The sequence below is a fragment of the Vulpes lagopus genome, chromosome 11, assembly GCF_018345385.1.
Source record: "Vulpes lagopus strain Blue_001 chromosome 11, ASM1834538v1, whole genome shotgun sequence".
Lineage (NCBI taxonomy): Eukaryota > Metazoa > Chordata > Mammalia > Carnivora > Canidae > Vulpes > Vulpes lagopus.
Window position 1 is genome coordinate 86,760,304 of NC_054834.1, and position 18,632 is coordinate 86,778,935.

Sequence of the window (18,632 nt, forward strand, 5' to 3'; positions counted from 1 at the left end):
TGAGTTAAGCAATATTAGAAAAAATTAAAAGTAAGTAGTTTTCAACTCATTATCTTCTCCCCAAAAACTTTTAATTTTTTTCCCCGTAAACTTTTGAAAGTTGGCATTCACCTATGTATAGAAATGTGCACCAAACCATGAGTGTACAAGTTGATAAATTTTACAGAATGAGTATATCCTTGAACTAAGATACAGTGCATTGCTTCCCCCCCCAGAAGCCTCTGGGTCATTTCCCCTTTGCAAAAGGAAAAAAAGATAAGATTCCAATTTGTGCCTGGTTTTGAACTTTCTATGAAGTGGGTCATGCAGGATACACGCTTTTGTGCCTGCTTCTTTCATTCAACAGCCTGTGAGATTCATCTATGCTGCTGTATATAGTTCTTTTTAGTTGCTGAATCAGTATGCTGTTGTATAAATACACTACATCTCATTAACTTTTTAAACTGGAGATGTATATTGTGGATACCCAATTCTGTAGTTTTGGATTTGAGAAGCCCTGGACACTATGCCCTCTCTCACAGAGGACCAATCCGGAAAAATTAAAATTTAGTTTTAAAATATCACAGCCTTCCTCCTGAGCCAGTTTTTCCCCCTCTCTCTAGTCTAAACCTCTCCTTCTCTCTAATCTAAACCTCTCTCTTCTCTCTAATGATTAGCTAATCATTAACTCTGGTGTATGAGACTTAGAGATACTTAATAAATTGCCTCTCTTCTCGTTGGTTGTTCCTTGTTTTTAAAAGCATTTTCCTCCACCCACTTAATCATTCACAATTTTTCTGCATTTCCTAGTTTATGATTTCATAACATTCTTTTAAATCAACCACTTGTTATGCTTCCCTAGACATCCAGGCAGTTGGTTACAGAAACTCAAAGACTACATTTCCCATTCACCAGTTGAATGCGGCTGGACTGGAGAGTGCGGACTCCAATCGAGTTGCAGACCTGGATTCAAATTCTGACTTCCCCTGGCAAATTACCTAAGAGCCTGCATTTTTTTTTTAGCTGAAATATGGGGTACAGACACCCACCTCACAGAGATGCTGTGCAGTTCCCGTGACAATGCAGGTAAAGCATTGCCCATTTACATGTGTATTACGTGGTAACCACTATTCATCAATAAAATCTCTCGAGCCAGATCACATCGATCTGTGGGCCCATGATTGGAAAGCACAAGAATGAGATGTGATTCATACTTAATGCAGCCCTTGTAACTGTGAGCAAAAAAGGCTCCGCTCCACAATTTTCCCCCAGTGGCAGAGTAACCCTCATCCAGACTGTAGGAGCCACTCCTAGGATTTCGTAGCCATCACATGCAATGCAGCCTCCATACCCTATGAAGGAACACTGAGCTCCCTCACGTACCCTTGACCAAACGGATGATGGTTCACTTGTTTAGTTAGATGTTTACTCAGGGGTGCATTTATCTCTCTCAGTTTGTCCATGTGTTTGATGAATTTCTAGTCTCTGTTCCCGAAAGGGGGGTAGCACATATACCAACTCCCTTTCTCGAGTCACAGACAGAGAAGAGTTTCAGAAATATGTCTTTTTTAACCTTTATATAAGTCTATAATGACATACATTTTTATCTAAGTGTGATATCGTCACTAAAAATGTACCCTGAGGATAAAGGATTCATCCCAGGACACTTTATATCCTTTACACTTTACAAATTAAAAATATAAAGCGAGGGGGGGGGGAATCAGATGACCTTCGGATTCATCTCCTAGTCACTCACCTGGCTGCATCAATTTGATCTTGAACTTCAAATGTTCCCAGTCTTCTGTTGACGGCGTGCATGATCTTATCTCCTTGGTAACCACTTCCTCTGCCATCAAAGCTAGCTACGATAATGTTTTCTGTGCTTGCAAGGTAAGTAGCCCAGTTGAGTCTGAAGACAGCGTCTGCTTTTTGACTACATGGGCCTGCATATCTGTGAAAAATCCCAAATTGTTAGCCTTTGTGGTTTTTCTGCATCAAATGAGGAGTGCTTGTATTTCTTCTACTCCCTGTGGACAAGAAGCATGCATCTTTCCCGACGATGAGCCTGAAATTGTGCCAGCCACCAGGGTGTCCACGATGGTTCCTCTAAAACTTGGCGGCGCGACTATAATGGCTATGTGTTTCCTTCAAAGATACCCATCAGTTTTATCTTTGAAGATTGGTATCAAACACAGACTTCATAGGCTAACATTTTCTAAGCCGTATATTTCTTGGAAATCAAAGAAATAAATACTTAATAGTTGGGATGGAGAAGTTGTGTGATGAAAAATTAATGAGGATGCCAGTAAATGCAGCTTTGAATATATCCTTCCAGCCTGGCTTACAAGCACTCCTACATTCCATGTGTATTTCTGAGGTTGGAACTTCTAGAAGGACTGCTTGATTGCTGTATGATATGCCCTGCATTCCCCCATCGAGTCCCAGCACAGAGCTGCACACGAAAGCTACCATGAGCCCCTGTGGAATGGGCCAAAGAATGAATGGACACTATCCTTAAAACTTCAAAGGAGGAAGAGGTAGACTGTATTGGAAGACATATGTTGTTATTCCGCATTCTTTTTATGAACGAGTTTAACTCCCTGCTCTCTGCAATCTTTGCAGGCTGGACCCCACGCCCACACAGCTGGATGTACAATCTCCATCAAGCCCTCTCATTTCCATTTGTTAATAAGACCAGCTCCCTATAGCTCCTTGCATCTCACTTAAATATGTCATCTTTGCACGATCTGCAGGACTCCTGGACCCAGACTTGCCCACTATCTCTCCCTCCCAGACCATTTCTCCTACTGGTCTGCTTGCTGTACTCCTCTACCTGCAGGCCCTTGCTCTTCCTAGGGATGGAAGTCAAAAGAACTTTGGTTTAAAGCAAACACTGCGTTCCTTTCATTTTAAACTAAATATTGTAACATTCTAACTTTAAAAAAGGAGAATGCATTCGTGCATTTCTTGGGTGAGTAAACATTTTTTAACAACACATGAAATGCCTTGGTCATTTCATTTTAGTGATTTTTAGATTCGGTAGAGTAATAGCTTCTCTTAATATTAGTTATGTAACAAGTTACTCTACTCCCTAAGATTAAACAACAGTATTTTAAAAAATAGAAAGCAAAGATTTGAACATCAAAGGATGGGAGGAGGAAAACAACTAAAAAGAAACAGGTAGTAAATTTGCCATGTTTTTTAAAATGTTCCTAATGAAGGGGGTGTCTAACCATTCCTCGCTGGGGAGCTGAAGAGGACAGTTTAAAATACCTTTTTCTCTTTCTTTGAGCTTTTATGTTTTGTTTATATGGAACTATAAATACGGGGCAAAAGGCTGTGTTGGATGCTAACACCCCTCTTTTGTTGTGGGTGGTACTGGTGGTTACAACAGAAAAGTGATGTTCTCATGAGTCTCAGTTTCCTTTCCTAAATAATGGGCCCAACAGAACTCTTCACACCGGTTTACAAATTACTTGGCATGAAGCAGGCACCCAGCACGTTCGTTGGTTTGTTTTTGTCTTGTTTTTAATAGAGGAAATGAGACAAGCCAGGACAGGAAGAGTGGCGTTGTGGTATTAGGTGCGAGGTCGGGGCACTTTTAGAAGCATCAAAGTAAAATGTATTCCCAATCATTATCAAAAATATTTTACAAAGATGCCACATTTAGAATTTGCAGGAGTTCACATTTACTGTTCGAAGATTTGCAATGTCAGAACTTTCTCTGAGACTTAAAGAAGTCTGGAATAATAATGAATAATTTCCTTTATCAGATCTTCTCTTCGCCACAGAGAAGAATGAGAAATACCAGGCGGTGGTATTCCAGGAAGAGAAACCTGATGTCCTGATGCGCCCAAGGTCACTAACGAAGGTGTGCGGGCAAGTCTGCAGGTAAAGAAATTGTGAAGACTACTGATGCCCATCTCCTGCATGTTAAAATGTGCATGAGGTGAGGATAAAACTGGTGACCTGATAATTCCTTTGGAATTCCCTGTATTCAGAGACACAAATCAAAACAAAATGACCATATACCATTATGACAGAGGGTGTCTACATTCTCCACTAGAAAGATGGTAGAAAACAAGGGTTTGGGTTTGTGATTACATCATGGAAGAAGCAAATGGTAAAACTGCTTCACAGTGATTCAGGAAGAGACAAAGCATACAGTTGGCTCTAATTTTCCGTATGCTGCACTAGGTAACACATGTATAATGGTTAACCTCTAATTTGTTCCCTCCTCTTGAATACTTACACATCTATTAGTAGAGGATATTTCTTGGATGTATCAAAATGAGGAGGCAAGATCATCTGATACCAAAATTCTAAACAAACAGAAAAATTGATTAGTAAATTAAGAATAATTATTAGTACACGATCTAGGTTTCTTTGTCCATAATAAATCATAGTTGGGATTCAACGATTTGTTAACTTACAATAGAAAAAGAAGACGAACTGCTGGATTCACTATGTTTTTAAGATACAAAAACATTCTCTTTCAGGTTAGAATACTAGTAAAGATTAAACCAATAAAGTTGTTTCTAATACATCTATTAAATACATTGGTGCCTCGTAAAATAAAAGTGCATCTTAGAATTGCTAATGTTTTGTTTTTATGATTCTGTTCTTTGGCATCTGATCTACTTATCTAGTTTGTTTATGGCTTATGTTCTAAGTTTTCCTCCAAAATGTTTTTCCTCTTCTTGAATTTCCTTGAAGATGTTTAGGATTTTTAGTTGGCCCTAACTCTATTTTAAAATTCTGATTTAATAACATTTTTGTAATTCTTATTGCCATCCCAGACCGCAAAGCTGAGTTCCCATTTTCAGCTCTGTGTTTCACAGAATGAAATCAGGTTTATATGGAGCAGACTGTTGTGTACGTTCTGTATGAACTGCAGATCTGTTTAATTCTCTGTGCTTGATTTAGCATCAGTTTAATAAAATTTGTCCCCAAATAATGAATCGGTTTCTTTTGCTCCCAAATTCAAGATCATGAGTTGGATTAATAAATCTTAAAAAGAGAGAGAGAGAGAGAGAGAGAGAGAAAGAGAGAGATATTTTATATTTTAATTAGATTACTTCCAGCTTCAGTAGATTTAATCTGTAAGGGAAAAAAAAAAAAATCCCTATCTCCAGGGCTGCTGCTTTTTTTCTGTTTATCTCTCTTTTCTCTCTTTCTTTCTTTTTTTGGTTGTTAAAATGATTTTAGTTGAGGAAAAAAAAAGAAAGATTTAGGAGTAAAGCCTTTATATAGATAGATTCCTCTTCAATTCGTATCTTGCTGATTATTTTATGTCTTCTGCCTACATGTGATTATAAGGACAAAAATTTAAGTCTTCATTACTTTTCAATGAATGTCAAACTATGCGTTGATCATGATGTTTTTAATAAATATGCCAAACCCACCATTTGATCTCTCCTTTGTTTGAATCTGTACTAGTTGATTAGAAGTGTTCTGGTTACATCTTTCCAAAGACGCAGTTTTTTTTCTTTGGAGGGGGGAGGTTCATTGTAATCCCCAGTCCCCCCTCCTTCTGCCCCTCCTCCATGGTCTCCCCTATCCCCCACCCCTGGCCCTCCTTTTCTGGGGTTCGAATGTAGAACCACCACCCAGATGGACTCTCCAGCTCCAGCAGATCCTGTCTCACTCCCCTCCCTACTAGGTTGTCCATCGGATCCCGTGGCTTCCCTGAGCCCAAAACATTAGGGGGTCCCCCACTGCTCCTCAAATCTCAGTATGCAATGCCTTCTGCCCCAGCAGCCCAGGTAGCTCTCCAGAACTCTAAATCCTTGCCCAGCACGCCTGACTCAAGGGCCAGCAGCAACGGCATCACCTTGGAGCGAATATCAAAACCCTGGGGCTCACCCTGCCTTGCTGGATCACAAAAGGATCATGAACGAGGTGCCAGGTGATTCATAGGCACATGCAGTTTGAACAGCCCTGCTCTGAGCTGTTCTTCAGAAGCACCCTCTACTTTCCAGCACTTTTCCTGCCATTTAAAATTGGATGGATCTTTTCCACTGAATCTTTTTAGATCTTTTCTATTATTATCTTATATTTTAAAAAAAACAAACTTAAATCAATCCTGATGATTCCACCAGCTTCCATGAGTAACTAGCTCTTAATGAGGGCGGGGGGGGGGACCCAAAAGACAAATAAAAATGAACAAACTACAAAATTTCAATTTTGTTCCAAATAACTGTCCCTGTCCTCCATGGTTCCTACACGTCCTCCATGCTCAGGCTCCCAGCACAGGCATGAGCCAAACTGTGGCAAGAAGATGATTAGGGAAAATTCAAGATTTCCCTCCTGAGATTGAAGTTTTAACATTTTGCAGCCAGCTCTTATTTTTTTATACAGTCATCTCAGATATTTTTTTGATCTCTTTGGGTTAAAGGTAAAAGATATTAAGATATCATTAAGTTAAACATGCAATTAATACTTTACAGTAGCACAGAGCTACTAACAGAAGGAAAAGGAAGTGGCAATAGTGTGCTTTTTCCAAATGCTTTCCTCTTAACAGAATAAATCTTACATAGAGTGGTACCGTATTTTAAAACAAAACAAAACAAAAAAGTAAAACCTGCAGTTCTCATGACAATATTTCATAGAAAAAATAACCTTACATCAGACGTACATATAACATAGAATGTGTATTTTCAGATCAAGTTATCACATTTAGTTATATTTTTATTGGTGTTTTCAGGAGCAGTTCTGTACCTAAAGAAATTTAACTTACTTGTTTCATGCAAAATAATGAAGTCCAGTTTTTTTGAGGGCATCTGGACATCCTGCAGCATTTTATCCAAAGCTGAATTGTCTTCCAGGACTCTCAGTTCTAAATAAATATTCCAGATGGCAATAATTCGTTACAATGTGAAGAATTCAGATTGTGCAAAGTGCTAAGGAACAAGTGGCAATTCACTGATGGGACTATACATACTTTGGATTATAAATCGGAGTTCTAGTCGTTTAAACACTCTAAAGGCAAAAAACCCCCCACTACGCTAAGAACACGTTGATCTTGTTCACTGACACTTTTCTAAAGAGCAAAGGGAAGGTGAAATGTTAAGGAAATACCTTTATGGTCGCTGCTCCTATGCAGGGTATAGAGGGGCAGACCAGGGCCTGTGAACACAAACAGGGAAAAATGTTTTAGGTGAGGCTTTGTAAGAAAAGTAGATAGCATATTTTTCAAAAATGGCTATTTGCTACCCTTTAACTTCGATAACCATTTCAAAACCAGTTAGCTCGGATAGAACAAACAGCACAGTAGATGAGGGGCTTACTAAGTGTTAGCTGGTTTTCCTTTTCCTTGAAATAAGTGCAATTGGAGATTCAGAAATATTACCGGAAAGGCACAGGGCTCGGTGGAATGAAGCAAGAATGAAGCTCTGGCCCTGCTGGGTGCTTGGGGCACATGTTGCCTCCAATTTCCTCGTCTGTGCGATAAGCCAGTGCACCCGGGACCCTGGGGTCTTTCCTCTTCGACCCCAGATCCACACCCGGGCCATGGCCACGCCCCTCAGGCCCCGCCCCCGGGGGCGGAGCTCTGGGGCCAGCTCCAGCGGGGGGAGGGGCGGGCTCCCTGCTGCTGCCCCTACCCCACCGGTCCCGAGCCAGGGGGCACATCTGCATAGTGCCTGACTTGGATAAGCCATTCCTTTCTGGCATGCAAAAGTGTTTTTCTCGCATGAACATATCTTCACTATTTAGCCCAACTGTGGTAGTTGCAGACTAGAAGGTAATGTACAGAAAAGCTACTTGGTGAGCTGTTTAATTCTGATGCATTTAGATAGTATGAACGTTTCATTCTTGATCAGAACCCCAGTGAAGGCGTTATAGAGACCTGGCTTTGAATTCTGGTTCACCTGCTGTGTAACTCAGGGCACCGTATGGACGCTTCAATCTCTTTACACATAAAAGGAGGCTAATATCTACTTTATAGAGTTTTCTTAAGAATCAAACATGACACAAATATGAACTTTTAGCACAGTTCTTAGTATGAAACGCTTGCCCAAGAAATGGGGACCAAAAACAGTCACAGAAAATAAAGGAAGGAAGGAAGGAAGGAAGGAAGGAAGGAAGGAAGGAAGGAAGGAAGGAAGGAAGGAAGGAAGATGTAATGATAAAGAAAATGTGCTAGTAAAGAAAGATTCTGGTAGCTGGTTTGGAGATCTCTTTCTGGTGAGGGACAGTTTTTTCCTGAGTATCTAGGTTCTTGCATTTTGAGAAGTAATCTAGCCTAGTGCTTCCTGGAGGGCTCAGGAGGTGGAGACCTGTGCTTGGATCCCGTCGTGCCTCTTAGTAGCTGTGTGACCTGTGAAGTCACGTCGCCTGTCCTTGCCAAGTTTCATTTATAATAAAGAAAACAGTAATAAAATAGTAACAGAAGATGGAACAGTGAGCAGGTTGGGTGACAGGCACTACCCACAGACGCTTTCCCATTTAAAGGGGCAAGCGTGTAAAATACTAATCAATAAACCTACAATTAAAAAACCACAGTCAAAACTCTACCCTGTGCATCTATATAAACGATGAAGTGCCTCCGTGATACGTAGCCTCCAGTGTGTGTGTGTGTGTGTGTGCATCTGTGTGTGTTCAGTCATAAGCAAGCCATGCGAGTCTCTTAGTCAGAAGGGAAGGAAAGGTGGTTAACTCACCACTTAGATGTTGTCTGGAGAGAAGGGGACTTGGGTGACTTCGAGAGGTCCTCAGAGTCAAGAGGAGAAAACTGAGCAGGGCACAAAGAGTGTTTCCCGGACTGGACACAGAAAGGGACAGATGGGCAGAATGAGCCAGGAGGGTTGGTAAGAATGTTGTCTGAAGAGAGGAGGGAATGTCAGCTGGTGAGCGGGAGGCAGGGAAAGCGTGCAGGCTGAGGGAAAGGACAGGGCCACCCGGGGAGACCTGGTCGTCCTGTCTGCACTGCTCTCCCTCCCCCCGTCACTTCACACCTACCTGAACATCTCAGTTGATAGTACTTTGCGTCTTTACTGAACGATACAGAATAGTACTGACACCTTTCTGGATTCAGCTCACAACTCAGGCATGTCACCTTTGTGTAGTCACTCAGCTGGATTCTGTAAACCAATGGTGGAGATTAAGTGCTCGATGAAAGACTACATGAAAAGATGAAATTGAATAATGCCGTATTCTGGTTTCAAATGTATCAGAGTGCCAAAGCAGTGCTCAAGACTTTTTCTTAATGTGTGAGAAATACATGAATTAATTCATGATAACCTCAAACCTCCCATTGTTTGGAAATAACACAGAACGCCTAATAAAGTCATTCTGTGTTGCTGACACCTGGGGTTTGATTTGTAAAGGAATGAAAGCGCTCAATTACAATTCCAGTTAGTTAAGACACGGGGGAAAAAAAGAAAAAAAAAAAGAACCCCAGAAGTTGTTCTTCAGCTACGAAGACTCAAGTCAACAGTTTGATTTAGCTCTTACTTATAAAGATTTCTTCCTCCTGGCATTCCTTTATATTCATTACTAATGTAGTATCTGGGAAGAAAACAAATGAAATAGATATTAATTATGTTTTTAAAGAAAGTTGGGTACCCTCTAATTAACTCAACACCAAACATTAATGCTGGCCCTTCTCGGATCATTTTTCCCTGCCCCCTCACCCCCAGAAGCCATATTTCCCGTTATCTCTAAATAGGAGATTCTATTTTTTAAGACACACTAAAATATCTGAGTGCAGTCCCTGAACTCAGATATTTTAGACTGCTCCCTTCATTAAAGTGGCAAGCAAAAACTCAAAAAAAGTCTTTTGCAAGAAAAGTGTGACTGGACAACTAGCCTGACGTCGAGAGCCCCTGTACCTATATTGTTTTCCACATTTTCTTTTTTATAACACAAACTACTAGATGACAGGAGCCCCATCTTTCTGAGAGCAGCAGAATCACTTCTCAGGAGGACCTTCAAAAACTGCTTTGGGCAGCGGCAAACATCCTCCGTGGTGAGACCCAATAATGAATTATCCAAGCGCCTTAGGTTCCAATGAAAAACAAACACTCCCTTTCCACCAAGTAGTGCCTGGTAGTTGACAGCCTCTGTAAAGCTTTCCATATTCCAGAGTAAGGCCAAGATACGGGCAGATAAAATAGCCTCTCCAAGCCTTCCAAAAATTCGGTGCCAGTTCGAATTTAACACAATGCCCCTGATGCCGGTTCAGTGTTCCAAGATGTTTTAAGAAAAAGAGGCTACAGCTCTTCTAATGTAAAGCAGGTAAGAGCAAGAGGTAGAGCTGCTTGGTGGCATGGTATCAAATCTGCTAAGCATATGTGAAAATCATTAAGGCTTCCGTATGTTAAAAAGAAAAAAGTACTGAACACATTCCAAATAGACTATTCTTTATTTGTAGGAGATTTTCCCCTATTTCTGGGCAAAGAGGGTGTGATTACCACAAGCATGTTTTACATCCTATCAGTTATTGGAATACTCACAGGTAATCACTGGTAAGAGCTTCTATCCCGATGACTTCCCAAGCTCCTTTTGTAATAAATGTGCAATCCTAATGGGATTTTTTAAAAAGACATTTATTAAACTCTCTAATCAAAGTTAACTGAAGGATTGGCTCATTTATAGCAGCAATTTAGATAATCTTAGGTCTTCTTCTTGGGTTTCCTCTCTGTATCCCGTCATCTTCCAAATACCACTTTGGAATTTGAATTAGTCGGATATCAGTGCACACTGATTGACTTTACCAAACGATTTCCACTTCAAGTTAGTTTCATTAAAAAAGAGATCAACCTGAAATAAATCATGTGGGAATATTTACTTGCTTATCTATTTGGAATTGGCAAATGTGTTTGTAGCCATCTCTATTGCTGATGATCTTGTAGAAGCTCTTCCCGTCAGAGGTAAAATGAGGTTCTGAGGGCCTAAACTACAAAATAATAGAAAACATAAAACAAGATTAGAGCACATTAGTCTCATCTCAGTACCAACTGTAATTTTTGAAAGTCCTCTGGACACCTCTGCCCAAAGCCCATGCTTCATTTACTAGTCAAGTGAAACCAGAGCACCTCAAGAGAAAATTCTCCTCCTCGGAGAGACAGACAAAGAGATCTCCCTCGGGGAATTTTTTTATCCGGAGCAAATGAGAGAGAACATATAAAGAGGTTTACGCAGGACTCTTGACACATAGCCATGGTATTGTCATCTGTAGACGTCTCTCTATGAAGGTTAACTGTGTGACTTGTGGCTATAAATGTGCAAAAATTAGCATTAGCCTTTCAGTTTTAAGAAGTAAATTTCCTCAATGTCACAGATTTGCTTTCTCGAACCAGATTATTATTATTATTACTATTATAACTGGGACTTTGTACCTCGTAATCCCCGGCACCTGTTTTGCCCATGCCCCTTACCTCTGCCTTCTGGCATCCATGAGTGGTTGCTGTTTTGTTGGCTTGTTTGTTTGTTTGAAACAGACTATTATTTGTACGGTTTCAGATAGGAGGTGGTTTTTAATTTGAGGGATCCGTTCCCTCCTTTTTAAATCCATATTTCTTTTTGAGAGCCAGAAAGTCTTTAACCATTTCTGGACCGGATACTATAAGGGATGTCTGTCGTGTATTTCACATGGAAACATTCTTAGAGTTACCATTTTTATTGTAAGTCGTTTCATTTTGCTAAATAGGATCAACAATTTACAAAAAAAGTAGTTGTATGGAAATATAGTATAAAATTTCCATTTTTCACAGTTCAATAAAAGAGAGTTCTCAGAACATAATGTAGTTTAAGCAGAAGAGTATCTATCCCAGCCCGAAAGGAATATGTTGCTTTACGACTTCGGTTTCCTTACTACATTTGAGAGCAGGTAGGAGATGGTCTTTTAAAATTGTTGGTTCACTTTACCCTCGATGTTTCCTCTCTCATCAGCTCCCATTTTGGGAAGGAAGAAAAATGCTTCCCTCTTCTATTTAGTGATTCAAAGTGGATTCATTTATGGAGCAAGCTGAGGCGTGCAGTACACTTGGTGTTCTCATTACAGAGCTCTGAAACACATTCCCCTCTCTAGACCTGTGTTCACAGCCTTATCTTTTTAATACATTTCCCTGTTTCCCCTGGATGGAGTTGTGCCTAGTAGAAATGTGTGAAAAGTGGCATCTGTCTGGTTAAATACAGAGAGGAAAAAACATATTTTTTTCAAAGAGTCGTGAGGAAGTGTAGCGTGTCTCTTGCCATGGAGGAAACCACTTTTCATGTTGGCAAACCTCTCCCCTCTGCCCAATCAATGCCTGAAGAAAAGGGACGTGTGAATGCTATCGGAGCTCTGAGCCCAGCTGGAAGGGGTCCCATTTCTGGACCAGGGGCCTTCCCTCTCTGCCCCAAGAGATGTGAAGGAAATCTTTATATATATATGTGTGTGTGTGTGTGTGTGTGTGTGTGTGTGTGTGTGTATTTTTTTGGCCCTTTGTTTTTCTCTTAAAGGAGGCTTCGTAGAAGTGGTCACAAAAATTAGATGACATTTGTTCATCATCTTTCTAGAAAGCGTCACAGTGGCTAGAGATCCTTCATTAACTTGTTTCAGCCCAGGGTCTGGTAGTGACACGGTTGGTGATTCTGCCCAGGGCGTAGTGTGGCAGGAGTGAGAAGTGTGACAAGTCTCTGCGGGTCACCATGCCCTCCCGGATAAAACTCTGCATCTGGGGCCTAGCAAAGCGTGAAGCCACACAAGCGTGATTTCCTCCACAGGGAGATGCGCAGCAGTGTGGCGTGCTTGCTGCTGACTTGCTGCTGGATATGGTCGCGTCTCCTCACACATTCGTGTGGGCGGTGGACGGAAGCCACGTCTTCTGCCTCCAAAGCGCAGGACTTCAACGGTGAGGTCAACCAGCAGGTTCGGCATCTTAGCTGCTTTCCAGCAACCGTTGCTTTATTGACTTTTCAGGAACTACACTTTGCCTAGAGTATGTCTTTTGTTTTGTGTGCTCTCAAGTTTTCACTTGTCCTGTTACTTTTTCCAACTGAGCATGTTTTATATTCCCCATAGAAAGGTGGCTCTGCAGGGAGCATTTAAATATTTGGAAAAATAGGTCAAGTCATATCTCTGTTAATGGCAAATAACACGGGGCCCTCCCCTGGGAAAGGTGCATGTTCGATGGCTCTGAGTGTCTGACTCATACTACAAAGAACCCATAACTCTTAAGCACTTACACGTCCAACCCAGCCGGTGGTACTCATTTCAATGTGTTTTTGTGCCTAGGGAGGGAAAAACACAGGGCAGTGTTTCAGAGAGAAGCAAGATATCAATTCTGCGCTTTATCCACGATTCGTGGTACTACAAGCATCATCGTATTTAAAATAATTGAAAGTTATCTCCTTTTCCATGGTTGTAGTCATGCTACGATTGTTTATATAATTGCATTAGAACATTTACCTCTCTTGCCTAGAGCTCCATCTTCCATATGTGGCCCTGGAAGCTCCCCCCGCTTTTTCCAATTCAACACGTACGGAACAGAAGATGATGTCGTTTATCTGGCCTCCATCCCCGCTGGCTTGTTCTGACGCCTTCATTCTTCTGTTTAGTGCTACCGCTCACCCAAGCCAGAGACTTGGGAGTCACTCTAGACGCCTCCCCTGTCACGGCCACCCCCGCAGCCCCTGCCCCCTGGTCCTCAGACTCCTCTCGTCCTTCTCCACCCTTACTGCCTTAGCTTCTGTTCTCGCCCGGTTTCCCTCGGGCCTTTGCTGTGACCTCCTGGTTGGAGACCCTGCTGGTCTTTTCTTCTTCCAGCCTACCCTCCACCCTGCCTAACCCCCACTGACCTCATCTGGCAACACGTAGTTCTGTCTCCTTGTGATCCTCTTCTCTTGACCACCGAGAAACAGCTCCCCGTGGCTGACAAGTGGTCCAAGCTCCTCAGCACGGCACCCGAGTCTCAGCCCACCTCCACCCCCACTTCTCACCACAGTGCCTCTCCCCAGCCCCTCATCCTCTGGAGCCCCAGACCCCGGTGCTCCAAGCCAGACCCCGGTGCTCCAAGCCATTTGCTGGACGCCTAGCATAGCCTCTGCTCACAGCCTCCTTGTACCCTTATCTGCCCAGGGTGCTCTGGGCCTCCCTTGTCATCTCCCATCACCTGTCCCAGTTGAGTGGGTCATCTTCTTTGGTCCTACATTCCCTCCATACTTTGCTTCTACCCTTTTAGGACGCGATACCCTGATAGTAGGATGATATAATTTGCAGGAAGCAAAGAGCTTGCATTTTCTAGTTTGCATTCTGGCTGTCCTGTGATGCAAGCAAGCTCCTTCACCTCCAGAATCTCTGTCTCCACAGCGTTTGGCTACTGTGAGTGGTCAAGAAACGGCAAGTGTTATCATTGATTATCCTAATGGCATGCCCTATTAAAACATACACCTTTTGGGGACCAGCATGTTGTCTAATTTGTTTGTTTGTTTTTAAATCCAAAGTTATGCACAGAACCTGGGACATAGTAGGTATGCACTGTTGGCTGTATAAATAAACAAATGGGCAAATCAAGATTCAGGGTGCCCAGGCTTTCTGAGGCAAGAATCTGCATTGTGCCCAGCATGGAGAGTGTGTAGAGGGGGAGGTATGTTGGCACAGAGCATTCTATTACCAGAAAAGGGCCTGGAGAAGTGCTCTTGACATATGCCGGAAAAACCTTCCCTGGACTTTACCTCTCTTGAGGCTGCTGGTTCCCAAAGGGGCTTTCATTATGATTTGCCAGCTTAGCTGAACCTTGTGGTTTTTTGTGGGGAATGCCCTGCCCCCAGCACCTCAAGATAGAATTAACACTTGCCTTTGTCTTAATGTTGCCACCCTCTCAGCCTACTAGTAATCTCTTTATGCTCTAAAACTGATACTGCTGAAAGATAGTCACAGGGTGGTAAGAGATCTGTGGCCTTTTGCTACTTGACTTGTTTCACGTATTCTCAGCCAGTCATTCCCCGCTCCCTATATTTTCTCTATTGAAACACACTTCATTGACCTTGCAGCCTTCTTGGGCCTTTTGAATTTTTACACCAAATTCTGCCTTCTGGGCTTCCAATCACCATCCCTGCCCCAAGTGATAATAACCATAACTAAAACAGTATGACTAGTGAGTATTGATGAAATGGAAGTACCACCAGATACCAGATTCTCTAAAAGTTAGTCAAGACTTACCCACTGCCACAGGATCTGACATGGAGTCAGAAAGAAAAGAAACTCAAACTTTATTTTCCTGATTCCCAATCATTCATTCTCCCTGTTTTCATACAGTCCTTGGGTCACATGTAGCTATAGAAGCAGAACATCCCCCATTAAACCTTACCAATGAGGAAATCCATCCACTGGTGGAATTATAGTCATAAATATCCATGACTGAATAGTTCTGAATCCTTCGGAGCCACTGCATAGAAATCCTTTCTTCGTTTACCCATGTCACATCACACAAGTAGTAATCCCTGGAAGGAAGAAGGAAGGAAGGCAGGAAGGCAGGAAGGAAGGAAGGCAGGAAGGAAGGAAGGAAGAAAGGAAGAAAGGAGAGCGAGAGCATAACTATTTTCAGACCTTGGTACAGGTAGACATTCTACTCAACGAAATCCATCTTAATAAGCATATGATTTTAAATGGTTGTCAAAACCATTTAATACCACAATTTTTTACCTTTTCTGAAAGCTTAAAGTGTAATTTAGTTTTGAATGGAAATTAAAATACATCTGAGAGGAAAAACAACAGCTAACATCATACAGTGGCTTCACAAACGTGACTCACACTAGAGCTCAGGATTTTTCAAGTCCTCAGCTTGGCCTTTGGTGGTGCTAGGAAGGCAAGGGTGACATTTCCCATCTCTTTTCTGCTGTCTTGAAAGAACGTTACAGTGAGGCCAGAGACACTGGCTGAGATTCAAATATTTTCTGGTAATTTGACGTGCTTCTTCAGAAAATTTTTGCTTTTGGGGTGAAATTATAACTGACCCTTTTCTCAACTTCGTTTTCAAAGGGGAAAAATTGACTCACATCTCTACAAACTTTGAAAATCAAATAATTATGCTGTAAAAGTCTTTTCTCAAGAGTCAAAACATGAACCATGTGAAAAAAATCAAGGAACCTTAATATAAGATTTATACAAATGGAGCTATCTATCTCTAGCAGGGCATCTTCCTCCAATGCACACCTTTAAACATTTTTGGGACTCTTTTTTTTTTTTTTATAGTGAGATGCAGGGAATTCACAATTTACCTTTCAGCCGGCCTCCCTAAATATTTGCTCTGGATTGTTTATTTTATTTTATTTGTTCCTCGTAGCCCTCAGTGTGATTTTGAAGGACCATTCTTAAATCATGCGTTTCTACTGCATGATTTTGGTTGATTGAAGCCTTATTCCCTTTTGTCTGAGAAACTCCAAGAGAATCTTTTCTTCCCCTTTCTTCCTGACTGGCCCCATGGCCATATCTTCCTCATCACCCCAAATGCACTAAAAGATGCCCTAAAATGCTCCTTTGCTCTTCACCGGTTGTGGCCACCCCCACTCCTTGTGTCTCTTTGCTCTCCTTGCTCACAAGCTCTCGGAGACAGGGCCACAGGCTTCTTGTTCACAGGGTGTCTCCAGGCCCTAACAGAATACCTGGCACAAAACAGGCACTCAGCACAGAAGAAGGGGAAAATCCTACGGAGTTCTTTGCGGCTGAAATACCTGGTTGTCCTCAGAATTCGCAGATCATGTCCTGCCTGCACTCCCTTCACAGACGCAAAAGCAAACAACCAATATTTATGGAGCACTTAGGCTGGATCAGCACATCATATCCCCCTCTTGTAGCTAGGGATACCTCTTGGGTTAGTGCCCCCAGGGGTGGCTCCTGGCTGTCCCCACTGCAGGTGGCAAGCCCTGAAGGCAGATCAAACCCCTTCACCCAGCAGCAAAACCCCTCTTCCCACAAATAGGGACTCCTCTCCATTTCAGCCCTTTCCCTTGCTCAGTAAGAACATACCCACCATCCAGTCTGCATGGCTGGTATTCCATGAACACCCCCTGAGATTTCCCAGCTGCGACCCTCCTTTGTTCAACCTGCCCTTCAGTCTGAAACCACCGCCATGCTCTGACTTCCACAGGTCTCCCTCAGATATCCCCTGAGCTCTCTGCAAATGCCCCTCCTTCCAGCCTGATGCCAGCAGTCTTACCGGCTGCCAGGCTGCAGGGTATGAGAGTGTGAGCGCCTCTTTGCAGGAACAGGAGCAAGGGGCCCTCACTGAGTCCAAGTCTTCTGCCCTTTGCCCAATCCACAGGCATTAGATGAGAAAATGGAAAGGCAAATAAATCTTGCTGGGGCCAGGGAGTAAATGATTGCAAAGGGGATGGAATCATGAAATGCAAGGGAGAAAATCAAATTTTTTGAGGTGAACTCTCTAGACGAGAGGTCTGAGGACTTTCTCAGCAAAAAGCCAGATAGTAAATATTTTAAGCTTTGTGGGCCACACGTGCTGTCACAACTACTTCTCTCTGCCTTTGCAGCACAAGAGCAGCCAGAGACGATACCTAAACACACCAGTGTGGGTGCGTTCCAGTGAAACCCTGAGATTTGAAGTCCGTCTGATCTTCGCATGTCATGAAATATTATTCTTCTTGTGATTTGCCTTCCCAACGAATCAAAATTCTAAAAACCTTTCTTACTTGCAGATCAAACACGGATGGCATGGGGCTGGACTTGCCAGTGGGTCCCGGCGTGCTGATCCCTGCTCTATGCCATGGTTCCTATTCACAGATCAATGGTTCCTATTCACAGATCAAATCCCTTTGTAAATTGGATGAAAACCATGTCCCTCTCTCCAGGGAGGAAAAAACGTCTCTTTACATACATGCACACATTGTCCCAGGGATCCCTGGGCATCGATTAGGATCATGGGCACCAGAACCAGGCTTCCCTTTTCTCAAGTGGCCTGGTTGGGAGAAAGGGCAGGCGGGGGGCGGGTCAGGGAGGGAAGAAAACTCTTTAACAAGACAAGTGCTTTATCTGCTAAAAACCATAGATTATACTTCGGGTTCAGAAATCAGCAGTAACTTTCCCCCACTTGAAAACACGGAGTACTGGAATTTGGGAAGCTGCCAGGAAGCTCACATGCACCTGGCACCTTCCCTGCCCGTTTCTAGATCAAAAGTCCACGAACCTGTATCTTCCACTCTCGTTGTCACTCTCTGTAGCCCAAGGTGTACTCTGCACCCTCTGGCGCCTCCGTAAGGGCCCTTTGCCAGCAAGCGCAGCAAGCGGACGGGACGTTTTGAATTCTCATGTAAACATACTTCTGTTTAATCACAGCTTCTCTTTAGGATTTGGAATTAAGGGGAGACAGAACGACGCTGCATAACATAGTCCTGAGCCAAGATCATGCCAGTCTGAAATGTCAGTGAGCCATAAAAAATATATAAAGGAACCAATGGGCCGAGGGTACTTTTTATTAAAAGGTTTAAGTCCCACTTAAGACCAGAGAAATCCAACAAGCAGGATTATCAACTATATTTTGTACTGCAGGTTGATTTTTTTTTTGAAAAAAAATTATTTGAAGGGAGAGAGAGAGAGAAAGAGAGAGAGAGCCTGCTCGAGCAGTGGGAGGGGCAGAGGGAATGGGAATCTCAAGCAGACTCCCTGCCAGGTCTCAAGCTCCACTAGGGGCTGGATCTCATGACCTGAGTTC

The 18,632-nt window shown here is 42.6% G+C and overlaps 1 protein-coding gene across 2 annotated transcripts in view; it reads right to left on the reverse strand.

The window, feature by feature from the left end:
* The window catches only part of DPP4 (dipeptidyl peptidase 4), a 78,972-nt gene that overhangs the window by 16,802 nt on the left and 43,538 nt on the right, over nt 1-18,632 (reverse strand). For both annotated transcript variants that reach the window (XM_041773764.1, XM_041773765.1), the window contains exons 11-20: nt 15,276-15,408; nt 13,153-13,197; nt 10,772-10,879; nt 10,437-10,504; nt 9,436-9,489; nt 8,941-9,062; nt 7,060-7,107; nt 6,719-6,817; nt 4,232-4,301; nt 1,736-1,930 (exon numbers count right to left, since the gene is read on the reverse strand). In XM_041773764.1, the coding sequence (XP_041629698.1) occupies nt 1,736-1,930; nt 4,232-4,301; nt 6,719-6,817; nt 7,060-7,107; nt 8,941-9,062; nt 9,436-9,489; nt 10,437-10,504; nt 10,772-10,879; nt 13,153-13,197; nt 15,276-15,408 (942 nt within the window). The remainder of the gene's footprint in view (nt 1-1,735; nt 1,931-4,231; nt 4,302-6,718; nt 6,818-7,059; nt 7,108-8,940; nt 9,063-9,435; nt 9,490-10,436; nt 10,505-10,771; nt 10,880-13,152; nt 13,198-15,275; nt 15,409-18,632) is intronic.